The sequence below is a fragment of the Rissa tridactyla genome, chromosome 8, assembly GCF_028500815.1.
Source record: "Rissa tridactyla isolate bRisTri1 chromosome 8, bRisTri1.patW.cur.20221130, whole genome shotgun sequence".
Lineage (NCBI taxonomy): Eukaryota > Metazoa > Chordata > Aves > Charadriiformes > Laridae > Rissa > Rissa tridactyla.
The window spans coordinates 36,005,886-36,028,002 of record NC_071473.1 but is presented as its reverse complement, the minus strand read 5'-3'; the positions used below and the strand labels follow the sequence as shown (position 1 = coordinate 36,028,002).

The following is a 22,117-nucleotide window of genomic DNA, read 5'->3' as shown; positions in this document are numbered from 1 at the left end:
AATTACACAAGGTGCAAAGCATTACCTGCTCCAGCACCTGGCTTCATATATTTTTCCCTAGGATAACCTGACATACAACACTTTGTTCAATGACCAGATGGCCTATATACAGGAGCATCAAATTTGCTGAATTCTGAACATCATGGGCTTGCTGCATGGTATGTCTGGCACATGCAGTGAGTCAGAGATGCCCAGTCTAACGCTCAGTGCGGATGCATGGAGTGCAGGACGTCCCGAACATACCTGAGTCGTGCACTGCAGAACATAGCGTTGGACTAGAACATCTCCGTCTGCGTATGCGCAGGTACTGTTGCACAAGGTATCTCGAATCTGAATGTTCCCAATTTTAGTGGGGACATTCCTGTTTCCACAAGGGCATAATTTCCACTTGGAAAAAGAGGACATGGCCAGAACTCCAGATGTGTAATACCTGTTATTCAGCAAATCAAATGAACAGGTGCTGAAATGCTGGCTCTTTAGAGTCTTTAGCAGTCCCAGTAGAATTACTACAGCAAAATGTGCATGTGTACAACAAAATAAGAGCAAATGCATAACACTGGAAAAAAACCCAACAGACCAAGATCATGTAATTAGTATATTACATGTATATTACAAGTATATTACAATGCAATTTTCGTGCAATTTATTCAATTACACAATATATTTGGTGCAATTCACAAAGAAACTTTTCAAAGCTGTTTATAATGCTTGCATGATACATTTTTATGGTGAAACTCTTCCATCTTAGCATTTTTTCATATATGTCACGTATAAAATGAGGATTACTTTTATATTTTTATTTTCAATTATCCTTGGGGTTTATATTAATTTTTTTTTTAATATTTGTAAATACTGGAGTATGTCAATCAGAGTGAGTGCTGCTCATCATCAAAAATGTATATGGTTTGAATAGTGTTATTGGAAGTGGAAACGTAAAAAAATTCGTCACTTGATGTGAAAGGCAAGCTTTAGTTCTGTGTTTTAGCACTGATGTATTTAAATGTACTGTTTCTTCTCTTTTTATATCTTTCTTAGCGGGCCTGCTGTCTTAGATCTTAGGTCTAGAAGTTAGAGTACAGAGCATGATCCTCTTCAGATGACTAGAATTGCACAGAGGCAGAGAAATCTGCCTGTATGAAATAACATGCAGGTCGAGGCTTTAGAAAGGGGGGAAGATCACTAGGCCTGCTGATATCAATGGAAACTAAGAATTAAACTCTAGGTAAGAAGCAAATAGTGCCAATACAAAATTTGCAAATAATTACAATGTCAACAAGTAGTACTGCTAGAAGCAGGGTCTTTGCTAAAAGATCTTAGCGGTAAATTAAATTAGCGGTAAAATAAAAATGAATAGTACATTCTGGGGCTCCTAAACTGACAAAATTAGGACATAAAATATATTTCCTTTTGAAACAATATATTACACCACTTCAATATCTATCCCAAAATATGAAATTAAGAAGACGTGATATTTAAGAGAGATCAATTTAAAAATCATGTTCTCTGAAAAATATACAATTATTACAAGTATAATTGCGTACTTTGAGAACTATGTGAAAAACAATTCTTTGTTTCCTTATTCAGTCTTTTTTTTTTTTGATGGATTTCAACAGCATTTAGACATATATAATGTGAGTGTGCACCAGGTTTCATTGTTCCCTTGTGCTGCTAAGATATTTTCCTTCCTTGTTTCCTCAAGGCTTTCACAGATCAACAAAGGATGGAAAAAATCACTAAAAATGATAGACAAATTTTAGCAAAATCTTAAAAATTGACAGGCACTCAGAGGAAATTATATTGCCTGAAGAAACTACTTAACCTTTTCAGGTGAATGTATCTGCCATTAAAATATCTTAATAAACCATTCTTTCTGCGCTGTGATGCGTGCTGAAGGAGGCACAGTTAAATGGTGTGCAGCTGCTATGGCATGTGCCAAAGTTTCGCCTGATCTAAGCGAGGCTTAGAAGCTATCTTTAGCATACAGATGAGTGATACTCTCCCAAGCGTGCGCTCTTTTTACCTGATGTGCTGTTCCTGAAAATCCTGAAAATGATGTAAAACAAAATACATCGTATTGTATCTGCGAGCACTCTTTTGTTCTCTACTTGAATTATGCTGATTTTAATTAACAGTCTGGATATTAGAAAAAGTGCTGCTTTCTGACCCTTTGCGTGTTGAATTGTTGGGAAATAATTTTTTTGGTTTTAGCACTGCTTGGCACCAATTTCTGGCTTTTCAATTGTATGCCATTACAAAGTACATCTTCTTTCATTTTCTGCTATTCTGACATCATCAAATTCTAGTCACTACCCCATTCCACAGTTCTCTTGTTGCTAAGAGCCTCTGCTCGCACAAGGCAAACGGAAGCATGTGCATGTGAAGAAAAGAGTCTGGTATTATTTCAAGCTTCCTCCTGCTGTTTCTGGTGTGCTCCAGCTCAGAGATTAGGGAACCGAGAAGTCACATTAATCTTGGAGCTCTCTGGTTTAAGCCTTTGCGAATGAAATGCTTTCTGGACCCTCAGCTTGCTGATCCCAGGGATGCACCCAGATGCAGCTTTGTTTGCTAAAGAGCAACCCACATTTTGCAAAGCTGCAGTACTGCCTCTGTTTTGGTCCTTTGTGCAGGCACATGCAAGGAAAGAAAATGCGTGGAGGGATGCGAGGTGGACAGTGAAAGAAGCCAGGGGAGGGTGACTGTGGGGAGGAAGAAAAAAATGTGACAGGAAAGGAAAAGGTGGCAAGAAAATAGAGGATGAAGTGGGAGAGGGGAAAAAATGGAGACAGAATGACCTGGAAAAGATAAGAAGAGATGGCGTTCCTGCGAGTTTGGTGGATGATATTCAGCACATCTCTCTTAATGTGGTTTGATGTTTTGTGATAACGCTGACATGGTGCATTGGTGTAGCAGTTTGTAGTGCAGCGTAATAAACTCACAATGTGCTGTTTTACAGGTCCTCAATAGCTTCTGGACGGTTATAATCAGGACAATAATACCAACAGAGAGGGTGATGCTGCAGGTGAGGTGTAACTAGATGAAAGAGACAGCGTGTGATCAGAGATAAGTGGAGAACACAGAAAAACTGGAATAAAACTGAAGAAGGGCGGCTGAGCTAGAGGAAGAGGTTAGTGGCCAGACAGCTTTCCAGAAACCAGCTTCTGTTCCATTCCTGAGAGTAAGTAATGCGTACTGGCAGAAATGCTATTTCAGATGGGGAGGCGACAGGAGCTAGGGAAGCTAAACTGACCGATCTAAGGTGAAAAAGTGAGGGTGTGTTTAGAGGAAGTAAACCGAGGTAGGGGAAAATTAAGATACTGTTTAGTACACTGCTACCTAAAAATGTGACACGATATGTTACAGTGACCTATGCTGGAAAGGTAAGACTCACATTCTGTAGCACTCAATCTACGTAGATATCACACAGTGTGCATCAACACACAAAACGTGTCTGCTCTTTGGAAAATGAAGATAACGCTTTTCCTTCAGGGAAGCATACAACTCAGCAACTGTTAACTGGGTACATGCAGGGTGTTTAAAAAACAAAACAAAACAGAGTCACTCTGTTTTTTCTATGCAAATTCTTTTCAGGAAGGGAGGATTTTTTATAAATGGAATTTTTTTTTTTTTTTTTACTTTTCCATTCACAGTTTTCCTGATATTTTTCAGCTTTTTTGTCTAAAAGCAAATTCAGATCCTTTCTTTTCAGTCCCCTCTTTTCAGTCTTGGGCTTTCTGAATTAAACGCTGCAATATTAGCTGCCTACAGTTACTGCGATTGGACTCCATGGGTGGCCTGAGCAATTTTCAGACAATGGAGCTGGTTCTTTTCTCACTCACACCAGTGTAAGTCGTTGGCTTCAGTGGAGTTACTCAATTCACAGAGTTGTGAAAGGAGAATTGTGCTTGCTCTTTCATACATTCTTTCATGTCCATGATATTTTTGCTTACATGTATAATTGATTTTCTGGGAATATCTCCTGTGCTGTAAGGTAGGCCTAGGAACTTCCTAAGATGGAAATAAATTTAAGCATTTTTAGGTCACTGAGTTCAATGCGCTGCTGCTGCAACACCATGTTATATAATTTCTTTCATAAACTGATCAGGCTTTAAACATTAATTAAGACTCTATTCTTACTACAATTGGTAAATTCAGACAGAAAGATTAGTTCTGTCCTGTGTAAGTTCAAAACCACAACTGAAGTAATTTCCAAATGCTCTAGAAGTATTTTCCTTTCTCACATATGCCTCACTTTTCAGTACAGCAACCATGATAAAGGCTTCATTCTTGGCAGAGGTAGGCTCAGCTCTGAGAAAGCACAGTTCTGAAATTACAGGCATAATTAGGAAATAGTACCTTGGAGTTTTCTATTCATGGTCACATCCTCTGACACATTTTAGTGAGAGTCACAAGCGGTCATCCGACAACAAATTTTTACCATACCTGAAGTGCCACCCTGAAAGTCAATTACAGAAGGAGAAGGGTATGGAACAGGTGTGTACAGCTTGACTGAGGATGGATTACTGCAGACTTTGGCTTACTTCTGTTGGGCTACCTTCTCTTTACCACCCTGAATTAGCAGACCCCCTCCATTTCAGCAGAATTTGTTCCTCATTTATGGAATCCCTGGGCCTAATTGGCATGAAGCTGAAAATCATCAATATAACCAAGAATTAAAGTGTAGATGAAAGGCAAAGCCCAATTTTTCTCTTACATAGTGTAAATAAGATGATTCAGCGGAAGCCAACAGAATTATGCTGTTATGCGCGTGTGCTACTGTGATACCTCCATGTCCTCCCTACCTTCCCTATGGTCTTTCAGCATGTGTGCCCTCTGTTGACGTGGAATAGAATTTTATTTTTTGCCCTGCGTTCCTTAATCTCTGTTCTACACCTCACCTTAGCAAGCCCGTTGCCTGTACTTCCCTTCCTTGCTGAAGCTTGGCTTCATAAGTTGCATTTGTTACTGGGGAACTTCTTGGCAGTTGCCATTTAGGGGTGGCAACTTTGGTTCGCAGCTGCTGGAAGATGGTGGCTGCACATCACAAGGGAGTGAGGAAGAGGTCTATTAGTTGTGAAAGCCAAACTGGTCACTGTATAGCATTGAGTTGGCTATGATACTACTCTGATGGCTGTTTATCCCACCCTTTCGCTACTGTTATTTCTGATGCAGAAACAGGTGCACAAGTTGCATCATGCAAGCACAGTAAGCCTCATACTTTTAGGTCTTACTGGAAATGCTTAAAGTAATTGTGTTGTAAGTTCTTGCAACACTTTGTAGGAATGGTAGAGTACTCTCTTGGTTGTGTTGGAATTGCTTTGCACATGCAATACAGGCGTAGTGTGTTTGCTGTGAGGATGTCTTTGGGATCGCTGGACATGGGACATCCAAGGTGAGGCTGCTGCACATACGCGGTAACACCCAACCTGATGAGATTGTTAGATATCAACAATCCCAGATACACAGGTAGTTCTCAAAATCTTCCTGGAGAACATTTCTGGTTGGAAAAGAGGACAGACAACCAATCTAAGGCAACCATATCTAACCATGTCTGCAGGCCGCCCTTCTACTGCAACGCCTTCATAGCCAGTTCTCTTTTGTCTGCAAATTCTCATTATCAAAAAGCTGAGAGAGATTCTGCTGCGTGCTCACATGGAGAGCAGTTGCCAGCCAGGAATCCTCAGTGCATCACCATTCTCAGCATTACAGTCAGCAGCGCTCAACCCAGCACGTGTTGTTGGGCTGTTGAAAGATGGCATTGCCTCTGGTCATGATCTGCTGCGTGCTTGACAATGTGCTGATCGCGGGCCAAGGACAGAGCAGTGAGGCAGGTCAAACTAGTTTCTTTCACCCACGCAGCGCACCGGGCCGAAGGAATTGTTTGGTAGGCTGTGTGCTACACAGGCCTGATACAGAGGTTTGGGGAGAGTCTGGTTTGTCTTTTTGTAGGTGCTTCCTAACCTGTGGTGCTTCCTAACCTGTGGTGCTTCCTAACCTAACCGCGTAATGGTGGTAGGTTATTTTGAGGCTCAGAGCTCTGATAGGCGGTCTGTCTCTGGCAGAGTTATCTGTTCTGTTTAAGACATTACCACTCTCAACCGTCTGTTTTACCCTGCTGCTAGGTATTACCACACTCTTACGGTGGAGACTCCAGGTCACAAGCTGGCATATTAAAAAACTGCCTACTTTGATTGTTGTGCTTTACTAGAATGATCATGACCTCAGACAATTGGGAGAAATAACACCTTAAAACACGGCAGCTAAATCTGCCAGAGCTTGTTATTCGGAGCCTTTGGTTCTCAACCGTGAGTGGAAGGAGTCCTTGCCTGCACCCGCAGGGCTGAGGACAACCATTCCTGCCTTCACTGCCACTGCAGATCATCTGTCACCCCAGAGGTCCACTGCTTGTCCATACAGAAGACTGTTGTCATAGCTTTTACAACTTAAGAGGATGAGGAGTATGTATAAAGAAACTTCAAAAACGGTGATAGGGGCTTAAGCAAAAACTGAGTACTGTTCTTTGGAAGGTGAATTATTGCAGAAAAAAATCTTAGAACTTTTCTAGTTTATGTCATCTTGAAAGTGGTTTATGATCGCACCATGCAGTTCTTAGGTTTTAGTGGCTGTTTTGTTTCGCTAAAAACTATAGACATAATAGAAAATAGGTTGAAATCTTCCTTTATAAGAGGAATAAAATGATATGACATGAGAGTGAAGGATGAGGGTTTTATCCCAATTTCACTAAGAAATTGTGTTGATATGATATTGCTGTCTTTATTTGTCAATCTGTGTGTTCTGGAATGGAAGAAGATTGGAAGAAGATTGGAAGCAGGAATGGGATCTCCTTCACTCAGCTGAGAACACCCCACGGAATTTTCTTAACAAAAATGAGTTTAAAAGCTGGTGGACCATAAGACGCAAGTCCATAGGAAGTCAAACTTCAGTAGTTCTGATGTTTACACAAACAGTTATCTGGCAGTTGATTTATGTTCAGCAATGGATTAAGCTGAGATGGTTTGGAACAGTTAGAGATGCTGGCGGTGTGCCCTGCCCACCTCCCACAGGTTACCAGTCCTGCTGCAGGGATGGCTCAATGCCCCATTAATCAGTACCCCAGTTTCTGCATTTCGCAGATCGGCATGTTAAAGGAAGCCAACTTCAGTTTCTGTTCAGGCTTAAGCCACAGCATTCCTGCCGTGGGAGACATCTTGCAAGAGAGATTAGCGTGTGCAGTTGGGTAGATGATTTCTTTGTCAGCCTCCGCTTGATCTGGTGCGAGATATATATGAAGACTTTCAACGTTATGTTGTTTGAGAGAGGAGAATTTTCAAACTATTGATCTGAAAGATCAGGAATCCTTACTGGAAGTGGAAAATTGAGGCGGTTGAGGATGCGTATGATAGTAGAAGCATGCCAAGAGGAATAGAGTCCTGACCATTACGCTTTCTAGTTGGTAAAAAAAAACATTTAAAAAACCATTAAAAGTCCATTCATCATCATAATATTTAATTTTGTCAACGTGACTTTGCTTTTCTTTGATTTTCCAATACTATACGACAGCTCAAAAATGTCAAATGAAAACATACTTTGAGGAGAACCACAGCGTTTCATTTCAAAAATGGCAAGTATCAGCAATACCTGTTCTCCGTACATGATCCTGTGCTTTCCATTGCTGTCAGGGAGCGCATAAATGGATTCCCAGGGCGCGAGGTGTCACGTCAGCATTTTCCCCCCGATATATTTTAGACGGGGGGGGGGGGAGGGGAGCTGTACAGATGAAAGCCACCGCGGCTGACGTGCTGAAGGCGCGATGTTGTACCTAACAGGGAACAGACGAGCCCTTCTCGGCGACGGGCGCTTGGCCGCCCGCCCCCCAGAGGCGGCGAGCCGGGCCCGGCGGCAGGTGGCGGCGGCGGCAGCTCGGCCCCTTTAAGGCTACGCCCGCCGTAACCCGATCGCCGCCGCCGGAGCCCCCGCCGCCACCGGCCGAGCATCCTGCGCCCGGGAAAGGCTGTCCCGTCCCCGCCGCCGCAGGGAGGCATGGCGGTGGCGCGGCCATGGTAGCCCGGCTCCCAGGTGCGGCGGGCGGGGAGGGAGAAGGGGCCGGGAGTGCGCCGGGGCGCTGAGGGGCGGGCGCGGTGCAGCGCAGCCCCTTCCCGCCGCCCCCCGCGGGGCTGCGCCGAGCGGCCCCTTCCCTCCCTCCTTCCCTCCCTCCTTCCCTCAGCGACGGCCCGGCCCCCGCTCGGCGCCGCCCCCGGGGGCCGCGGGCCGCAGCCGGCGGCGCTGGCCGCTGTGACAGCGCAAAGTACGGCGGTTCCGTCCCCCGCCTCCCGCCGCACCGGTAGCCGCAGCCAGCGCGGCGGCTGCCCGCCTGCCAGCCCGCCCGCCAGCCGTCCGGCGCTGCTGCCGCCGCGGTGGGAACGGCGGTCGCCTCGGCTGACGGGGAGAGCGAGGTAATGCCCGGCTCGGGAGCAGCGGCCGCTTCAAGGAGTTCGCCTGCTCGGGTCCCTGCGCCGGCTCTGTGGGGGAGACTGGGGGTTCCCCTCCCTGTTGCGCTCCGACTGCGAACTTCTTGCAGGTTTGAGGAGATCCACGGTGTAAACAGCTCGCCCTGTTTGCCCTGTCTCCATAAAAAGCCTGCCTCGTCTGCCGGCCGCTTTGGTGCTCGAAGAGCAGGGAGCGAAGCGGAGTTTGGGGTGTGAACAGCCTTGCCTAGAGAAGGGAATGGCTCAAGTGGCTTGAATTTTGTTGTGTGTCTCCTTAATGCTGCTTACTGAGCTAAGTAAGATGTCAAACGCGGTGCATGTCATCTAACTGCATCGATAGAAAGCACCATTCGGAACCACCAGCACAGCAAAACTCAGGCACTGCAGATGTTTTATTACTAGGCTTATTATAAAATGTGCAAACAGGCGGCGTGGTTACACGTTGCTGTCTGCACATCAGCGGGGCGAGTTTTACAACCGTGGTGTTCAGCTTTCAAACAGATCAGGAGAGCGCAGGGCTGAATGGGATGTCCTGGTGTCACTAGCAGCTTTAGGCTGTAATCTTGTTTGAAAATTAATCCAGCTCATCTTGAAATCTAGCCTTGAAGAAAGTAAGGGCTGCTGTACCTTCTTACTACCTCTCGTGGCTATATGGTTGCATTTCTTATTTTTATGATGTGAAATATTGATGTGGAAACAGTGAAATGAGGAGAACATAAATGCTAAATGCCATTGATGGTACAGTGCTTGGTAACTCTTCTGCTCGTTTATCCTCTTCCAGCTAAGTGCTGTCTTTTTTTCTGTCAGAAGTTCATAATGGTTTCGTATTGGGGCTGAATGAATGTTGAGTCTTAATATTGTTGGGTTTTTTCTTCTAAATTCCAAGTAGAAACAGAATTGCAGGAAAACCACAGCATGTTAATAGCAGATGAAAAGAGCATATTTTCAACTCTTGCTGAGTATGATTGGAAAGCTGTGTTACTAGCTGTTTCAAAATTACTGGGGTCAGTAGAGCGATTTGATACTGCGCTGGACATGCGTAACCAATATCTTGCTGAAAATTGTTAGTTTCAAGTGTTTGCTGAAATTTATTTGCCTAAAGAGTACATTGAAAAGCTGCAAGAGTGAAGTTCTGATCACTTGTAATTACTGTCTATCTGAATGGTTAAGACAGTAATTTTGGGAAAGTCAGGAAAAGACCACTGCTAAAAAACTAATGGTGAAGAACCAACCTGGATATAGTACTTTTTTCTCTGAATTACAAGGTTGTTACACTAAACCTCCCTCCCCACCCAGCCTTCCACTAGCTCAAAAACCGTATCAGCTGACTGAATGGTAATCAATGACTATGCAGTTTGGGGGATAAAGTGTCTGCTCATATATAATCCATGAAGTTCTGTATCTTGGTCAGACTTTGCTGGACGGCCGTAAGAAGATACTACGGCAGAAAAACACAGCGTAGTTGAAGCCGCCTTTGACTTGCTAACTTTGGCCATTGTCCTCAGGGCAAAAAATCATATGCAATTAGAAGCTTATTATGTTTCTTTTAAGTGATAAGCTTTGGTGCAACAACGTGAATGATTCTTCTTTTAAATAAAATCTGGTAAACAACAGTTAATTTTCAAGTTAAACAGGATATAGTTGAAAACAACTTAGAGATATATGTTCTTCCATCTCACATGAAACACTGTGTTTACACCTGGTCCTTGAATTGAATTGAAATACAGCACTCTTAATTTGCTTAAGTAAAATGTGAAATTATTCCTGGACTTCGTACTTAATGTACTTAAACAGCATCTTGATAAGGATATATGAAATCAAATGAGTCTTGCAAAACCCTTGTATCTGCAAGACCAGCCACAGAGGCTGGGTGACTGTTTTCTTCTCTGCTACCACGAGACCTTTCTCCCTCGCTGGCATCGTGGTTCTGTACACGCTGCTAAAACTGCTGGGAGGTATAGCTACATAATACTTCTGAAAGTCAGCTCTTGCACTTTGCACGCAACTGCTTTTTCTTAAAGTGAATTCCCTCTACAGGCTCCTTAGAAGAAAGATTAGCTCTTCTAATTCATTTCTTGCAAAGTTGGGAGTTTTTTTTGTTTAATTCCATAATCTCCTGTACTAAAATGAACACCTGTCATGCACTGAAACGGTACTTACCTAATAAAAATCTTTTGGTACTAAGGAAACAAAACAAAACATGGATTTCTTTTGTCCAAGAGATTATGTCAGTGTCTTTGAAACTGAGAGGTACTAGTTATTGCAGATGAATAAAATTGAGAATTGTTCATCATGAGAATTGCTATATTTTAATCAAAAGGACGAACTAGGTGTGATTGATGTTCAGTGGTTTTGCTATTTTTCTGAAGAGAATTGTCTTCAACCTGCATTTTGGCTTCCTTCACTCATTTTAGGAATTAAACCAGATGATTTTTTTCCTTACATGCTCCAAGAGAGGACTTGCTTGCTACAAAGGAGATGATGTAAGAACAGTGTTAGCCTGGGAGAGTCTGGAATAGGCACCATACAGTGGGTTTAAACTGGAAGATATAAAATTGAATTGATTGTTTTATTCCTTTAAACAGAAAAATTTTAGAAAATCAGGCTTAACGCATGTTGTGTCTAGAACTTCAAACTGCACCAAAAGTGCATGAAATTTCATTTGTATCTTCTTGGTCAGTGGAGGCAAATGGAGAAGTATGTGGAGAACAGTGTAAAAAGTACTTGAGAGAATACTGAATATTCAGGATGGTATTTGAAACTGGAAGTTTTAATAGACTAACATTAAAAAGTACGTGAGACTGGTATGCTGCTGGACTAGAAGAGGTTATCAGGTAAACAACTGGAATGAACCAGAGTTCGTTGCAATGCACTGCAGTGCGCCTACATTAAAATTTTAGTTTGGAGTAAAAGTGCACTTATGAACTGAATCTTCTGATTACCCCCACTTACTGCCCTTTGGTTTGTGTGGCATCGCTGTCCCAGAGCATGCAAGATTCCTTTTGGATTCCTTTTGGCTTAAACTGAGCAGGAAGGCAGGCCTGAAGAGCACATCAAATATGATCTAACAACTGCGGAGTCCCTAGCACAGAATTAAAGCTGGTCTGAAGTAAATGCCTGAAATCCATATGATATGGATGCGGGTTTCATTCAGCAGCTCTGCTCTTATTTGTCCTGCATTCTGCTTATATACCTGTAGCTTTTACTGTGGCCACTAGTCAGAGAAAGGTTTCAGGTAATTCACTTTATTTTTTTATTCTTCAATTTGGGGTGGGGCTGGAAAGGAAAGAGGAGGAGGGGAAAAAAGTTTGAGGTTGTTGAACCTTCTGCTTCTAAATTTTCGAAAACAAAGGTATTTTTTTTTCCGATCTAATTGTAATACACCTTTTCTTAAAGTTCTAAGTTTAAGTGCAAACCATGTTTCAATATACTCACCGTTTACTCCACCAGGTGAGAATATTGTAGTTAATTTTTCAAAAAACTATTATTTTAACTGGTTGCCTTTTCTTTCTTTCTTTTTTTTTTTTTTTTCTAAAATCTAAGGCACATTCCCTCATTCTATAATGCATGTGAACTAAAGGTGGACATAAGTGTATTATATAATTGTATCAGTTTTTGCTGACCATTAGGCTGTTGGAGTAACAACAAATTATGCTAGCCTCTGAGTCTTCATTTTATTTTTAGATGTTTTCTTCACTAAAGCTAAAATAAGTAATAGTAGTTATTTAAATGTCTATTAAAATAATAATTTAAATATTTTAAATGAAGCCATTTGGCTTTTTTTCTCTTTTCTGTTTAACTTAATGCAAATGGACTTTTAATGAGTTTGTAACCTCTGCCACTCTTGGAATATAAAACTCTTCACAACACCATCAAACTGGAGATGTATGTCAGAAGTTTGTGGCTTTTAGGAAAATATCATTCTGTCTTGCAAAATGCTGGTGACTCGGGAGAAATGACTGAAGCATTTAGAGACTGACGCTTATGTTTGGAATTGCTTAGCTATTTATTTAGGCCTTATGAAATAGGTAAACATCCATCATCTGAAAAATGCATAAGCTCTGATGATAGGAAGCTTTTCAGCGTGCTCTGAAATTGTGCAAAGTGTAGACTTTCATATGAAGAAGAAAAAAGCTCAGATACGAGAGCCTACATGCTATCACAAAGAGAAGCCCTCAGCTGTGAACAAAGTGCAAATTGAGAAGTACCGTCTCTGTAAAGTATACAAACACATTACTTCCCGACGCTGACCTGAAAATCTCTCCACTACGCTTATCTCATTTCATTGTGGCTTTTTAAAATCCTGTCGGCAGCAGTCAATCTGGTAAGGATGAGATGAGGTTTAACTTTGGAGCTTCTTGGGGCAGGACTGGAGGCTTCTGAGCTGGCGATTGCACTAGTCAGTGGTCCTCCCTGCCCTTTCCGTGCAGATAAAATTCACGCAATTAAAATTTATCATATGCAAATGCTAAAAAAAACCGCAAACCCAAAATGCAACTTCTACTTATAAACGTTTGGGGATACTTTTATACTATTAAGGCTTAAGTAGAAATGTTGAACAGGATGAAACTTCTAGTGAATGATATTTCTGTTGATAAGTTAGCTGTCAAAAACACTTTCTGTGGCTGCTTAAAATAGTTAAATGGAGAATGGACTGAAATTGCCTTCTGGTTCTCTTCACAGGCTGAAGAACGATGGCTTCCTTCAGCAACCTGACTATTGGCATTGCTGTTGCCAGTTTTACCGTATTTCAGCTCCTGTTCCATGTTTTAAGTTCTTGGGTGTCAACACGAATAACACCTGGTTTTAACAATCTCAGCCAAAAAAGAAAGATCGAATGGAATTCAAGGTATAGTGTTCCAAACAAACTACAGCTAATGAACTATCTGAAATTGTCAACATCTGAACCACCTGAGTGTATATATATAAAACTGCAGAAAACATTATTGGTTAATCATCTGTAAAGATTAGAGAGACTGTTCTAGGCACTTGACAAATTCCGAATGTAAAATGCTGAGGGCCCTTCTTGAACACATAGCATTACATACACTTGGATATTAAACATTTCATTAGACAGTGAAGCACAAGAGAAAATAAGTAGAAAAAGAAGACAGTGACTGGTCAGAGGTAATAAAGTAAAGGGGATTAGTTTTAAATGGCTTCTCTGGGATGCTTCTAGCAAAACGAAGAGGTACAAAATTCCCTTCCCCCAAACATATCTGAAAATCAAAAGTATTGCAGTTTATTCTGTGATCTAAATGCTAGTGTATCTCTGGTCATGCTTTTGGGTGCAAAGCAAATCTCTCTCAGTTCTCCCAGTGCTACTACACTACACCATACCATGTTTTAGATAAGTTATGGTTTTCCAAGAAATTAGATGAATCTTTGGTATAGTATTGGCATGAGGCAGGGTTAGATAGGTAGATCTATGTGTTGATGGGGAAGGAAACTGCAAGAAGAAGCAGGGGAAGCTATGACAGACACCAGGTACACGGTCAGGAGGGAGCTGTGGAGAATCAGTCTAAAAACCATCTTCACTCCCTTTGTGTTTCTGCAGTTCCCTCAGTGGGATGCATCCACCTGCATCTCGCTTGTCTTCTCAGACAGAGCACTGTTAGAAAGTTGTTCAACCCTGTGAATCTTTCCAGCGTGCCTTCCTGTCTTTTAAGCCATAAAGGAAGTATAGGGTAGTAGTTGCAAATGGGGTGATCACCGAGGTTTTATTTGCAATATACTACTCTGAAAGGGTATATATACAGTGCACAAGCCTCTGCGGTTGAAATTAATTGATACAGTATAACTTCATGCTCAAGTAGCCTATTACAACTTTAATGCCTTTTTCAGGCGTTTCTCAAATTTGAAGCTCAAAAAAGTGTACTGTATGGCTGTCACTGCACTCAAAACGCATTAGTCTTATCACTGTTCCTCCTCAGTGCTCTTTAAAGGCGGTATCAGGTGGATACTTTTAAAGTTGTTTTCATCGTTCTAGGCAGCATTAGCAACTCAAATAGTCTTGCCCTTCCATTTGGCAAATGTCCACCTGCAGTGTTCTTAAAGGCACCATCTTAATTTCAGTTCGATCTTTGAATAATTACCTATCTGCCAGAACAACTTTGTAGGATGCCAGTTCGTGATAGCAGCGCAGCTTAGGTTTATCTCTATGTTACAATTGACAGTAGAGGCAGATAGGGAAACTAAACTGAACTGTTATCGTGTTGGAGGTGAACTTTTGTCTCTAAGCCACATCAAGTGACCCCTGAATTGCATAATATGCTTTCTGAGAACATATCCCATGCCTGGTAGCACTATGCTAAGTTGTAGTGCTTTGCATAATAACATATGAATTGTTTCACTCATCACAAGCGTGCTGGAAATAAGCAGCTCATTAATCTCTGGTCTACTTTATAGTAAGATGTTTAACTACTCAAGTTGATACAGCACCGCGGGCTGTGTCCTTTTTTCACTTCTTTCCATATTTTCCCTTGTGGTTGGTAGCGGGATGTAGATGTTAGCACACAGATGAGTCATGGTCCAGTGCCACGTTCCGTGCTGGAGTCAGAAGGCTTGAAGCACAAAGCGTGGTTCATCAACAGCTTGTTGATGTTATACCTGAGGAGGGCATGAAGTGAAAGAAAGGCAAACTGTGCTTGTGTTCCTACAAAAGATTCACTGTTAACTCTGCTGACCAAACACAGCATTTTGACAAACTGCCTCATCACGCCAGTGTTTCACCGAAATGAACAGACACCCCAAGGAGTATCTTATGTTCAGAGGACGTAGGTGGGCATATGTGTACTCTGCAGACAGCTGTGCAGGTAGAGAAAGTTGCCGTCTCCCAGTAAAATGAGCTGGGTTAACTTAAATGATTTAAAAGTAGATGTTTGTTATTTTGTCCTATATTGAATTGGTTAGGGAGTGCTGACACAAATGGTTCTGTTGGCAGTCCTGAAGGAAACTGGCACAGAGGATGGTTATGCATTTTTATCAGCTCAGCTGGGTCTGGAAGAGGACATCTGCCTGAAATGAGCCCTAGCATTGAAAATATATTGTTACAGTTTGGAGGGTTTTGTAATCAAGCGTTTTAGCTGCAGCTCTGGACTGTTTTCCATACTGTCAATTTGTTCATTCTGACTTTCCAAAAATTAAGAACCAATAAATTAATTGCTTCTGAAATCTTAAGTATGCAGATGCTCAAATTCAGTTAAAAACTATACTTTGACACAGATGTAGTATAACTCTTTCATTTGTTATGCGTAAGTTCCTGTGTCCTCTTCTATAATACATGCTTGTACTGCTATGAAGCAGTTGCAAAAAATATACATATTCAACAACAAGAGAACAAGTATGCAACTTACCAGTGCAGCTTTTTTCTTTGCAGCTTAACGAGGAGTTAAAGGATGCAAGCTTTGACACTAATTTCAAAGAAATGTACCGAGCTTGATAGTTTGACCTAGATTCCATATTAAAATGGAGTGTTGCACTATTTCCCTTCTTCAGTCCCCTCTTCTATGGAGAAACTTCAAAGTCCAGAGTTAAGGAGGAAATCTGCTTTTTTGTTTTCTTTCTTCTTGTTTTTTTTTTTTTCTTCTCCCTCTTCAAGTGCTGTGCTGGTGTATAGCTTGTATTCTAAGTGCTAAGGTTTGGGTAGACACTCACTCCTGAGACAAATTGCAACTGTAAACTAATGAGCTATATTCTAGGACAAATTTTACTTCTTTCAGCATTATCCTCTCCTAAAATTCAAAAATCTCAGGTATTTCTCAAACACTAATATTATATGCCGTGCTTTGTTTTAGAAAGGAAGCTAAGTTCCTAGCGCTCTGTTAATTCCGTGTTGCAAGAGTAGACGCTTTAATTAAACTATGAATTATCATTGAAATTCTGCTAACTAAATTTTCTTTGTTTAAAAAAAAAAAGGGGGGGTGGAGGAGGAAAGCAGCCTGTGCTATAATGGTTAGTATATGTTCTCATCCAGCTTGTTACATTTGACTATTCCTATTATGTTAATCTCCATTCACTTTTTGGAACACTATTGAAAAAGATGCTGAAAATAACGTGATGACACTCTTTAAACAAACTGTAAATAGAGACTTCTTTTATCAAAAGTTACAGAATCTTCTAATGCCAACAGACGATAATATAACTTCTGGAAACAGAGCAGGGATTATAACCTACTCTTTCTTTGCAAAGTCTTCCACAGGAAGTAAGATGTTTTCTTCCGATCTTGTGTGGTAGAGTTTAGACTCTTGAGAGTGACTTATGCACACTTAAAATATTAATAACTTCCAAATACATGTAATCAATATGTACAAAGACAAGACTAATAACTAACGGCATCTCTGCGTTTGTGTGCATATGGTTAATGTTGCGAACATGGTGCAAAGGTCTTTCTGGTCACACAGCATCGAACTTAGAGTTCTCAAATAGCATCCATGATTCAGTGGAGCTTTTTTGGCACATAATTTTTTTTTCTTCCTCGTCACACTTGAAAAGCAGGAAAGCAGACAGTAGCTACACAGTATTAGATGCAGTTTATAGTAGTGTTAAACCCATGGCTGGAGGAACAAGGTTACACATTTTGGACCTGTGCCCATTGCATTGTTCTACCTTCCAAGAATACACGAGGGCTCAAAAGAGCAGGAATGGCCCTGGCCTGTGTGCTGGCAGAAACCCTGCCCGGGCCTCTCTAAAGAGGTAATTCTCTTTAAGTGTTTGTTAACATTCAGGGTTTATCTGGAGTGTGCGGGCAGCCTGTATACTTGAGACTGGTGTCTTTGGGGGGGAAAAAAAAAAAAAAAAGGAAAGTGTATAGTATCCAAGCATGAACAAGGCAGCTCTCATCGCTGTGACTTTATTTAGGGCAAGAGGAGCATAAAATAAAGGAAAGCTGCTGCGTCATATGAACCTGTAGCTGTTATACCTCAGATACTCAGCTACAACCTTTTGTTAGACAACTTTTCTCTTTGAAAACCAGAATCTACTTCAAATGCACTAAACATTCTTTCTGAAACTTTTCTTGATGGGATTTTTCATTTAGTGCCCCTCTTTCCAAAACCTGAACTTGGAAGATTTGTTATGGGTCATCTGTTAATTTGGTGCCTGAAAGGAGAAACCTGCTGCTGCAGGACTCATGGGCCAATCTTAATATAAAATGCATACACATGTTCCAGCAAATGGCACAACGCAGTAAGTATTTGTTAGAGAACTGGATGTCGTATTGCCTTTAAGGATTCATTAATGTATGGGACAGTTGAAGGAAAATGTAGAAATCAGTTACTTTAAGACCATACTTTCTATTTAACGCCCCTCCACCCTACTCCAATCTAATAGATTCCTTCTTTTTGACTGTTTTTTCTGCCTGTCATTGTGTAAGTGGTTGGATGTAGCATGAAGAAGAGACGATTGCCTTCCACAGCGGTATCTGGGTGCAGTTGAGAATGTCCTTGGAGAGGTCCTACCTCAAGCACAGTACAGAAAGTTGTGAATGGCAGAACGTCCTTGTGACTGTGATCTCTTTTCCAGGACAGTGTCCACATTCCACGCCTTGGTGGTTGGTGGGTTTTGCCTATATATTTTGTTGTTCGATGACGCTGTTAATGCTGACCGTCTCTGGTAAGGCATGTTACATATATGTAGTGTTTATGCAATAAAATAACATAATTGAGAAGGAAAAAAATAATCCTGCAGTGTATTAATTACAGAAATAATTGTTTCATTTCCCATCGAAATATGCAGTTGTGATGTGTCCATTTTTATGTCTGTACCATTTGATAATTCCAAATTATTTTGTCAGTATTCATGTCTTAAGTGTAGTGTGTTTCGGTGAAGTGGAACAGATAAAATTCAAGCAATTGATTTGAAATAGCATATTAAATTACTAAAGCATAGAACCAAGAGGGTAACTGTAAGTCGGCATGACCGAAACTATGCTATTTACTATAATCATTTTAAAGTGAAATTGAAATGCTGTTGCAGGTCTGGAGTGTGTGTGTGAAAAAGCTGGAGGGGCCTATTATATGTATAAAATATATATGTATAAATTGATAAATTAAGATGTTTATTTTTCTGCCTCCCATAAAGCTTCTATCAGTCTTTGTTTTAAAAAAGTATGAAAGTTTCAAGTGCTGTCTTCACAAGCAATAGGAATATTTAATAAATTGACTTATAATATTTTCTCTAGTTAACAAAATATTCTATATTAAGCTTATCTTTTCTTGATTTCTAGGTACATTGTTTCACACTTTTTTTTAAGGGAACAGGAACAAGATGGCTTTGTTTTAGTTGAGTTAATTATAGATCACTATTGGTGTTTTGACATTTCACTCGTTATCCTCTGGAACTTTCCCTGTAGAACGAAGAGGCCATATTTTTCCTAAAGACTTAACTTTAACTCCTTTAAGTTTCAATTCATGTTTCTGTCGTAGACTGTTGTTTTTAACCATGTCAAAGGACCACACTGTAAGTCAGTTTAAACTTACATAAATGTAATATCTGATGCTTGTTCTGCTCTTTTGATACTGTAAATTAGTGACAATGCAGCGTGGACTGGACAGGATTGGGTGCTTGAAGCACTCTGCCACTGACTTGTTATATGGCTTTAATAAATGTAGCACTAATTCATAACACACTTAGGCAACATTGGCCTCTTCTGTATGTGATGATATATGATTAACTTGTTGGCTGTTCTGGATTTTTTTCATTGCATTCTGGTATCTTTAGAGAGACCAAATACAGTCTGAGTATCTTATGAGATCTGTTAACCGTGTTGAAAAGCAACAGGTTATTGTAACTCTCTCAGTATGTGTTGTGGTAAGCTTTATCAGATAGAAGCTTTTATCCTGGGTTGTTTGAGTAGACCTTGTTCTAAACAGTGCAAAGGAAATAATGAATGGCAGAAAAAAAAGCCTCTTGGTGATGATAAATAAATCAAGTCTTTGTGTTTATTAAATTTTCCTAGCATAATTCCAGGAAAAATTCAAATTAAACAGAAGCTGAACCACTTTTTTGTTACGTTAGATACTTTTGTATCTGGCGTTGAAAACTTAATCTTACTTATGGAGCCTTAGCATCCTAGGTTGATGTTAAAACATTAAATCTTAAAAAACAAAATCCATATGCCTTTGGGGGAATTTCTTTCTGTATTTCTGCTATTGCTTCTGAATAGTTTCTTCTGTTTGCATACATTTACTATCCACTATTGCTATCAGTGGTTTTATTTGCATTTTGTAGAGTGAGGAAAACTTTATATATATATTTAAAAATCTAGTGGAAGTATATCTAACCTGTGTTTTAAATTAAAGCTTCACGTTCATTTCGTGGCAGTGTTTCTGTAAATTGTTTCTCAGTCAAAATTGTCTTAGTGGTTCAGGAATTTGTCAATTAAAAGCGCACAGAACACACTCTAGATGTGGAAATTGGTATTTTTAGTTACTAAACTAATAATTTTAAAATGTGTGAAGTATCACTTAGTGTATTTAAAGCAGTTGCAATGATTTGAATTCATGTTCATGCAATGATTAAGTACAAAAGAAGAAAAAACATAATATTGCCCATGGCTTTACAAGTACTTGTACACAGCCTGCGAGTAAAATACAACTTTGTATTAGACTTTCTTCTGCCAGTGAAGCCAGAATCGTGGCGTGGTTTCCTCAAAATTTGCAGATGTCCGTTTTTCTTCCAAGGCTGACTTTTACATTACTCTTAAAAATAAGATGGCTAGCATTAGTCTATGCATTCCACCATATGTCATATTGGTTCCTGGTACACAGTAATTAAAACCTTAGCTGACCATGTAGAGCTTTAACCATTTTTTTTCCAGTCTGTTTTGTGATTTAGCTGTACATTAAGTCTTAAGTTGCTTATCATTTTTACATTGATTTGTAGCTGAATCCATAGTCTTGATTTTAATTGAATAAAACAAATTATATGTGAAATGCCAGATGGACTGTTACAAGGCTGCTCAGTCTGGAAATCTAACGCCCTTTTGAAATGCTGGCAATAAGCAGTGGGACTTGGTCATTTACAGATAGGAAGGATGCATAAGCCTTTCTGTAGGAGTCTCTTATTAACAATACAAGAAACATTTGTGAGCCTAGTTTCAGTAGTTTGTAAGTAAATATCCAGGAATCCTTCATGCAGCTTCTGACCCTCGACGTATGTCATCCCAACTTCTGGGTTCACACAAAGCATGGTGATGGTGATACCTATATGTCTTGAAAGCGATCATGACTCCTGATGAGGGTTTGGGCTCAATGGAGTGAGGATGTGGTACTGCTGGCATGTAATGCCTGAAACTAGATACAATGGATCCTAACAAAGGATAATAAAGACTGCAGCATTGATAAGTCACAGGGAAGCATCAGCGTTGTGTACGTATACCTTTTTGATGGTCTTGGACTTCTCATAATGCTTTGCCTTTTTTTCTGTATGTAATACAGACTAGCTAACATAGATGATGTAGAAATTGTTTTTGAGGTGGTGAGAATAACATGGTAGAAAATGTGGAGGTGGTAGAGATCAGATAAGGAGAGGGAGAAGATGTAAATAAGTGAATTAAGTTGTAGCTGTCATATGACTGTCAACTTTACAGTCATTACACATCTTGAAGTCTGATGTTTGATTAGCATTTTATATGACTCTGTATCTGCAAAGAAGTTTGAAGAAAGTCAGTCATGTGGACTTTGTTTGTTGTATCTGCCTGTGCATGTTCACGTGTAATTCATTTGCCAGACATACCTCTTTAGCAATCACAAGGGAGATAGCTCTTCCCGTTTGCTTATTCAAGTCACTCCCTGTTTGTCACTCCTGGCTCTTGCTTGCATCAAACTAGGCTGCGAACATCAGGGCTCTATTGCCCTTCCCATTCAAGGAGACAGATCAGGAAATCTAGAAGATTTTAGACTAAACTCTAAGTTTTCCATTAATTGAGATTAATTTGTGATTCTAACATGGGCTCTTCTTGAAGGGAGGTGACAGGTGGCCATATATGCTGTTGAAGTGTTGGTTTAGAAAGTCTGGAAAGGGTTTGTTGCAAGGTGACCATTCTTATGGAAAGAACAAAGGGAAATAAATCGCGCTCTGTCTCATCCAGTTAAGTCACATTTATCAGTGTCAAGGAACCAGTTTCATATTCAGTCCTTTGCATCTTCTCTGGAGCAGAATGTGAAGGTTCTTGAGCGCAGGCTAAATCTTGTTGATGATGTGCTGAAGTGTGTTGGGATCACTTACAAGTTTGGGTATGATGTTGCTGCTGCTGCAGCAGGGAGCTGTAACGGGAGGACTGTAACTATTTAGAGAGCTTCTGCTAAAGTTGTGACAACACATCTGTCTATTCTCTGTGTCAGCTATGACTTTCAGAAGAGCTACGCTTAAAGAAGCACTCAGCCCACAACCTACATAGCTCATGAAACCAGGTTTTGAAGCCATGGGAAAATGTTGCTGTCTCAAGTTGTAGTTAAGAGAGCTTCTGTGGCCAATCTTAAGAGATGGAGTGAGCTCCAGGGTCTCCTTGTAATGTTTTTTCTCTCCTAATGGCAGAATTCTGGTTTTGTGAGTCCTGTTTTCCTGTAAGCTACCCTCTCATTCAGGGAAGCAGTTAGTTTTACGTGCTAAGAAAGGCTTAACATTCAGTGAAC

The 22,117-nt window shown here is 40.6% G+C and overlaps 1 protein-coding gene across 8 annotated transcripts in view; it reads left to right on the top strand.

Moving 5' to 3' along the window:
- The window catches only part of TLCD4 (TLC domain containing 4), a 43,941-nt gene that overhangs the window by 6,785 nt on the left and 15,039 nt on the right, over positions 1–22,117 (top strand). For 2 of the 8 annotated variants that reach the window (XM_054211653.1, XM_054211655.1), the window contains exons 3-5: positions 62–3,175; positions 13,167–13,332; positions 18,006–18,095. In XM_054211653.1, coding sequence (XP_054067628.1) covers positions 13,178–13,332; positions 18,006–18,095 — 245 coding nt within the window. In that variant the 5' untranslated portion in view covers positions 62–3,175; positions 13,167–13,177. Of the gene's footprint in view, positions 1–61; positions 3,176–7,942; positions 8,074–8,110; positions 8,451–13,166; positions 13,333–18,005; positions 18,096–22,117 lie in introns of those variants that run through there. The other 6 variants (XM_054211657.1, XM_054211656.1, XM_054211659.1 and 3 more) reach the window with 5 other exon arrangements.